The sequence below is a fragment of the Microtus ochrogaster genome, unplaced genomic scaffold, assembly GCF_000317375.1.
Source record: "Microtus ochrogaster isolate Prairie Vole_2 unplaced genomic scaffold, MicOch1.0 UNK206, whole genome shotgun sequence".
NCBI classification, from domain to species: Eukaryota; Metazoa; Chordata; class Mammalia; order Rodentia; family Cricetidae; genus Microtus; species Microtus ochrogaster.
In genome coordinates, this window is record NW_004949304.1 from 49,335 (window position 1) to 56,787 (window position 7,453).

Consider the following 7,453-nt stretch of genomic DNA (forward strand, 5'->3'; position numbering starts at 1 on the left):
GAGCTCCTAATGGTCAATATCCAATAATTTGAACCACAAACTAAATAACACCCTACTGGATTATACTAGAATTGTGAAATAACATGAGTCCATGCTGGCCTGAATGGTTGGATGAGCAGATAAATAGGAATGAAAGACAGTGTTATTCCAGAAGAAATCATGACTATTTCTAGATGTTCCTATCCTCTGGGCAGGGGAATTACTTCCTTCAGTCTTTCAGTGTGAGCATGTGTTTCCAAAGACAGAAGCAAGATGGCCTGGGCACGGCTCAGTCAGAAAAGTACTTGCTGTGTAAACATGAATACTTGAATTTCAATCCCCAGAACCCAATAGGAAAGCCAAGCACAATAGCACACCTTGTGTCCCAGCCCTAGGGAGTCCACCCCTGGAGGACAATGGCCAGGCAATCTTTTCAAATTAGCAAACTCCAAGTTCAGTAAGAGACCCTGTCTCAAAAACTATAAGGTGGTCAGCTGTTAAGAGGACCGAGTACCCACATGACAGCTCCCAACCATCTGTCACTCCAGTCCAGAGGATCCAACACCCTCCTCCGACCTCAACAGGCACCGGACACAGATCATATGATATTCATGCAGAAAAAAATCTCCAGGCACATAATCAAAACTAAACACACACACACACACACATAGACATTGATAAGTTGGAAAGCTACTGAAGGCACCTGACTGTCTATCTCTGACTGCCATTTGCATACACATATGTATGCCATGTGCTTTAGATTAGATGGCTTTTTCTCAGCTGGTCCTGGTGGTGTATGCCTTTGATCCAGCACTCAGGATGCCGAGGCAGGTGGTTCTCTGTGAGTTCAAGAACATCATGGTCTACAAAGAGAGTTCCATGATAGAAGTTACATAGAGAAACTCTATCAGGAATAAATAATAATAAATAAATAAATAAATAAATAAATAGATTGGCATTGCTGTGATTAAACACCATGACCAAAAGCTAATTATGGGGGATAGAGTTTATTTGACTTATCCTTGCAGAACCATTCAACCTCAAAGTCAGGACAGGAGCAGGGCAGGAGCCTGGAGGCAGGAGCTGATGCAGAGGCCCAGGATGGGTGCTGCTTACTGATTTGTTTCCCATGGCTTGCTCAGTCTGCTATCTTATAGAACCCAGGGCCACCTGCTCAGTGATGGCCCCATTAACAATGGCCTGTCCATCCTCCATTAATCAATAATCAAGAAAATGCCTGGCCAGGTGTTGGTGGTGCATGCCTTTAACCCCAGCCCTAGGGAGGCACAGGCAGGCAAATCTCTGAGTTTGAGGATAGCCTGGCTACAGAGTGATTTCCAAGACAGCCTGGGCTACACAGAGAAAATCTGTCTGAGGTGTGGGGGAGAGAAAATGCCTCACAGGCATCCCTACAGTCAAAACTTATGGAGGCATTTTTCCTTTTTTTTTTTGCTTTTTTTTTTTCTTTTTTTTTTTTTCTTTTCTTTTTTGGTGTTTCAAAACAGGGTATCTGTGCAGTCCTGACCATCATGGAACTATATGTAGATCAGACTGCCTCAAAATCAAAGAAATCCTTGTCTTTAGTTCCCAAATACTGGGACTAAAGGCATGTGCCAGCACTACCATGAGGAGGCAAGTTCTTAACTGAGGTTCCTTCCTTCCCAATGACTTTAGCTTGTGTCAAGGTGACTTAAAAATAGCCTGCATACCATGTATCCACACACACAAATGAAGATTTGTGTGAGTTCACAGACACACACATACACACACACACACACACACACACACACATGCACACAAATAGGTAACTGTGAGGAGCTGGGAAAACAGTAGAGACATCTTATGAGAGAATATTAATGGTTTGAGTGAGCAGTTCCAATCACTGGAGAAATGTGTACATGTCTTATGTCCTCTGACATGTGAGGTCAAGGGTCTTAACCTCTGTGACATCTACAAAAAGCCTGATGCCAGCTCTGACAGGTAGCAGAGGGATACAGGTGTCAGCCAGCAGCAGACACATCCTAGCCACAGTCCGCCCTCGTCTCCATTCCTAATACTTCCAAAAGAGAGAGAAGGCCTCAGCTGGGAGGGATATTGTGCGGGCCTCAGCAGACCTCGGGAACTGTAAGGTCATATGCACAAGGAAAACAGGACAGAGTAAACAGCTCATAAATGGAACTTGGCGCTTGGCACATCTTTTCCAAAACAGTTACCGGATGCAAATCCTGTTTGGCTTGGCTAACCAGTAAGTCAGAAGGTTCTTGGTTCTCTGAGTCTTTGGCAAACTTCATCTGTCATCACTGATGGAGAAAAAGTGACAGCCATGAGCCTTTGACAACAAACTACTTAGTTCTGACTTAAGAGACTTAGACTCTTTACTTTCAAAAATTAAATCCAGACAAATTCTATAAGCACTTGTAAAATTTAAACAGGGAAGTGGAGCCAGAAGGCTGGGAGTTTGAAGCCAGCCTATGCTCTGTGGGAAGATACTGTTTGTGTCATGGCTTTTTGGTTTTGGTTTGGTTTGGTTTTTCAAGGCAAGGTTTCTCAGTGAAACAGTCTTCTCTGTCCTGGAACTCATTCTGTAGAACATGCTAGCTTTGAACTCAACAGAGATCGGCCCGGCTCCCTCCCAAGTTCTAGGATTGAAGGTGTGTGTCACCCCTGCCTGGCTGTTGGTTTCATGTCTTAAGAAAGGTCTTGTTTATGGACTTGAGAGAAGTGAACTAGCCCTTCGACCCATCTACCCAGCATCTGTGGAGACCTCCTATGTGCTGCCCCTGGGATAGAGTGGCACATGCCTTGCTCTTCTGAGCCCTTAGACATCTAAGGGACACCAAAATCAGACAATGCAAGGGGACCTAGGGAAGTGATGACAGGGTTTAGAGCCCAGTGCTCTGGTGGAGGCTTGGTGTGCTTTTAGATAAGAGGGTTCCAGGTGCACTGAGGAGTATAATCCGTGTTCCATTGCTATGACAAAACACCCAGGATAGGTACATGGGAAAGAAGTCAACTTGGTTCATGGTCTGGAGTCTTGAAAGTCCAAGACAGAGTAGCCACATCCACCCAGTGCCTTGCCCTGTCTGAGCTCCTGGTGCAGAGCAGAAGGGCAGCGTGAGGGGTGGGGGAGGTGGGGCTGGCAGAAGACAGTAGGAGAGCAGAGGCTGCACAGGCTTTACAGCCACACACCATGCACTGGCTCTCACCTGCCACACTGGGGACCAGGGCGCAAGGTGGTGTGTGGTGTGGCCTAGCCATGTGGACGCCATAGCAGGCTGTACCTCTGATTTGGTGGCTTTGGATGCAGTGTGGGGAATGAAGCATCGAATCTCCCAGCCAGGTGAAGGGCGAGCACATCAGACATGAGGGCAGAGCATATGGACGTCCGGGTTCTCCCTGGGGTCATGCTTATGGGGACATGGTGATGTACCTGGTACATAGATGTTCCGGATGACAAACAGGCCAGGGTAATGGAGTTCTGGTTTCCAGGCACAGAGTGGGTCAGGGGACTGGCAGAGTCCAGAGACATGAGGGGAAGACTGGGGCTTCCCACATGGAATCCCTGCTTGCGGGAGGCTGAGGCAGGTGTGTCCCCAGTTAACTGTCAGGATCCCTCTGCTCACAAAGGTAGAAATGGGTGCAGGAAGGCGCACTCTCCAGCTGCTGCATTGTGCAGCTTTCATTGCCCTCCATGTGTCCCAGCAGGAGCAGAAGCAGCTGGCAGGTGGGAGCAGCAGCAGGAGGAACCCTCTAGTGAACAGGCCTCACACCAGCAAGGGACCCAAAGCCTCATGGGTAGGAAGTCAGACCTCCTTGGAACTCAGCAGTGCTGTAGCTCTTGGCCCTGGTGAGGCTCTTGTGTCTAAAGACACCACAGCTCCCTGGACCTCTTTGTCAAACAGGTCCTGAAGTTTCTGTCCTCTGGATCTGTCCCCTTTGATCCTTCCTCAGACTCTGCTCCCTGCCCTCTCTTGCTGTGACCTTTCCTTTTCCTGCCCTGTCCCTGTCAAATGCTTCACCTACTACACATCAAGCTGCTTGCCTGCTGACTCCTCAACTGTCATTCCCCTGCCTCAGCCTTTGCTCCACTGCCTCCTTCTCCATTGCTGTCCATTCAGCCCACAATGCTGAAAGTGGTGCAGGAAAAAGACAGAAGTCTTTCATGAGGCTTAGAATGTCAGTCCCGGGGAGAGAGTGTGAGCATGTCTCCCAGGACAGTGCATGGGTCTGAGCTGCCCCCCTCCATAGGCCAGAGGGGCACTGGAGCCTACCACAGCCTGCCTCTTAGCAGCCCCTTCTACTGGGCCATTGAGAGACAGGGCGTTTCCTGTCTGACCCAGGTAGAAGTGGTTGATGCATCATCTAGAATTCTGTGATAGTGAAAATCTGCTAGACACTCTGAACCAGCCAGATTGAAGCTGTGTCTTCAGAATCTGGGGTAACCGGCTGAGATTGCCCCTAGTTTTCTCAAGGAATCTATGGAGTATTCAAAGTCGCTGGTGCTGCCATCAAGGCCGTCATGCTGGGTTCTTGGTGGAAAGTCAAAGAAACTGGAGCAGGAAGACGGTCAGGCTGTGACAAATTAGGGGATCAGATTGCTCCAAATGAGGTATCTTTGCTTAGTTATGAGAAAATGAACATGAGCCATTTCCAGTATGAACTTCAAGTGTATTTCTGGCTGGCCTGGAACTCCCTGTGGAACTCAGACTGTTCCACCTGCCTCTGGCTCCTAAGTGTTAGCATTGAAAGTATTGGACACCACACCAGGTAGTTGTTATTAAATATTAACAATGCTTCCGACCAGGCCCAGGGAAAGCAGAATTCGCCATACATAGACATACCACACACACACACACACAGACACACCCTCCATTCTCAGGGTTATGAACTCAAGACTAACCTGGGCAAGAACCTGTCTCCAAAAAATCAGAAACATTAGCAAAGTGTATAATAGGTCAAGTTTAGCTGGATACTGCATGCTTTTGATACCAGTACTCAGGAGGCAGAAGCAGGTGAATCTCTGTGAGTTTAAGACCAGCCTGGTCAACAGAGTGAGTTCCAGGACAGCCAGAGCTATGTAGAGAGACCCTAACATAAAACAAAACAAACAAAATAACAACAACAGAAAGATGGAGTTGAAGGATGAGTTTGACAGCAGGAAGACGTCAGGGTGAGAGTCGGCTTCAATGGAGCCGTGAAGCAAGTGAAAGATAGGGGCAGGGACAGAAACAGTCAGGGCAGGGTCCCCAAATGGTCAGCAGTCTGGTCTACCCTAGACACTGACTACTAGGGAGGCTTTTAATAAACGTTGAGTTCCCTGATGTAACAGGATGACAGAGACCTCACTCTGAAGGCCTATGGGAGCGACCTTGTCTTCTCCCTGCTCATCACTTCCTGGGTCTTCACATGACATGTGACCTTAAGCAGAACACTAAGGAGGGGACCAGGCTGAACCTGGGCCCTTTGTTGACCAGGATCTTACTCTCTTGCCAAAACATACATCTCCCCCTGACACAGCCCCAGGGAGGTTCAAGCAGGATTCTGGGAGGAGCCTGGAGAGCTCAGACCCAGCCCCTCCCCATTCCCTGAGCAGAACAGGGCAGTTATAAAAGAGGCCCCAAGCTGGGTAGGAGCACCTGCCACCATTACCATGAAGCTCACGGGTGCTCTCGTGTTGCTTGGGGCTGCCCTGCTCCTGACCTCTGGGGGAAGTAGGTACTAGGATGTGGGTGACTGCAGAGAAGTGGGTACAAGGATGTGGGTGACCTCAGGGTAAAGTGGTTACTAGGCTTTGGTGTCAGGGATGCAGGGTCTCCAGGGCTCTCAGAGCCTCACTCCCCAGGAGGACATCTGTGTTCTGATACAAGGATTTCGCCTCTTCTTTGTGTTCCAGATTGTGGCATTTGCCCAGCTATAAATAAGGACCTTGATCTTTTTCTTGGCGGATCTGTGTCTGAATATGTGAGTTACGTGAGCCAGTACAATAATGAATCTGCCGTATTGGAAACTGCTGAATTTCTGAAGACATGTGTCGATGACAAGTTGACAGAGGAAGACAAGGAGAATGCAAGGAGTTTGGTGGTGAGTTCTCTGTGTGTCTGGATCAGAGCCTGTGTGCTCACCTGCTCACCACAGCTTAGGGATGGAGCCTGTGTTCCTCCCCAGCACTGCAGCTCCTCTGGGAATCCAGAAAGATGTCAGGAGGAAGGGGCAGGAAGGACACTGGCTGTTCAGCTCAGTCAAGCCAGACCAGACCCCCAGGACCCCTGCCCCCATGGTACCACCTAGCCTCCATCAGGCTTTCTGGCTCAACCTCCCAAGTCCAGCAACATCAGTGCCTGACACCCCTTCTCCAGTCTGGATTTTTTATCCTTACTGTTCAAGTCTACCACACACCCCCAAACACTCATCTTTTTTCTTGTTCTCTGGATCTCTGAGGTCACTGTGGGGAATCCAGCCCTGGATGCTCAACTGCAGAATCTTATCCCTAGAACTAGTCATTGTCACCACCCCAGCTGCATGCCTCTGAGGTCATCATGTGACAGAAATCAGTTGGAGACCTGCCAGGCCCTCCCCAGCTGCTTCTCCATTCTGCCCCACATGTGCCCATGCTGTCCCGAGGGCAGCTGGCTCTTCCATCAGGCTGGATTGGAGGCTGTTTACAAGGCTCGCCCTGGTGTGGTTTGCTGGAGACAGAATGGAGTGGAGACTCCCTGGGCCAAGTCAGACCCAGGAGCTGCTGCACACAGAGTGCAGGTCCCTCCCAAGTGGTGTCCCGTGTGTGAATGCTGAGATCGCCCTCACCTCTGACGCTTTGCCGCCTTTTTCTTTACAGGCAAAAATAGAAGCTTACCCTCTCTGTTGATGATTCCATCTTTGCCAGAAAACTCAGGAAGCCACTTGTCTGCTCACCTGCATAGATGCGCCAAGCCCTACCCCTACCCTCCAGGTGTCTAAAAACAGGGTTCCAACAATAAAAACCTTGCAATTCACAGGGGAGCCTGGACTGTTTGGATTTGGGGATGGGCATTGAGTGGGTGGGGACACGGCTGGGACAACCAGTGAGACTTTCAATTGTTCCTGCTGAATTGCAGCGCTGCCAAAATGTCCCTGCAGAATGCATTAGGGGATGGAGGAGACCACAGTCACCAGAGTGTCTGTCACTTTCAGGGGCCATGGTCCATAGGGCACATACATGACATCCCCAAATGAAGTCCCCAGGAACATGGAACCGTGAAGGGTCAGAGAGGCCGAGTGTCTGCTGAGGATCACACAGGCTCCAGACAGCAAAATCTCTTCCTTCTTCCCACTGCTTGAGTCAATGGCCAATTATGTATGTATAGTGTTCATGAGTTAAGATGCCCCTCTAGGCCTCTGGGTCCCATCTATCAAACCCGACCACAGCTGAAATGTGGGCGCTGTCTCAGGCTTCTGGGACCATGACTTACTTTGTTATTATATTTGTTTGGGGAAG

The 7,453-nt window shown here is 49.2% G+C and overlaps 1 protein-coding gene across 1 annotated transcript; it reads left to right on the plus strand.

The window, feature by feature from the left end:
- Window positions 1-5,629: 5,629 nt before the first annotated feature.
- LOC101994275 (major allergen I polypeptide chain 1-like) lies at window positions 5,630-6,922 on the plus strand. Its single transcript, XM_005372133.2, has 3 exons — window positions 5,630-5,690; window positions 5,873-6,060; window positions 6,815-6,922. The coding sequence occupies exons 1-3, from the start codon at window positions 5,630-5,632 to the stop codon at window positions 6,842-6,844; spliced, it is 279 nt and encodes a 92-aa protein (XP_005372190.1). The 3' UTR covers window positions 6,845-6,922.
- Window positions 6,923-7,453: the final 531 nt, after the last annotated feature.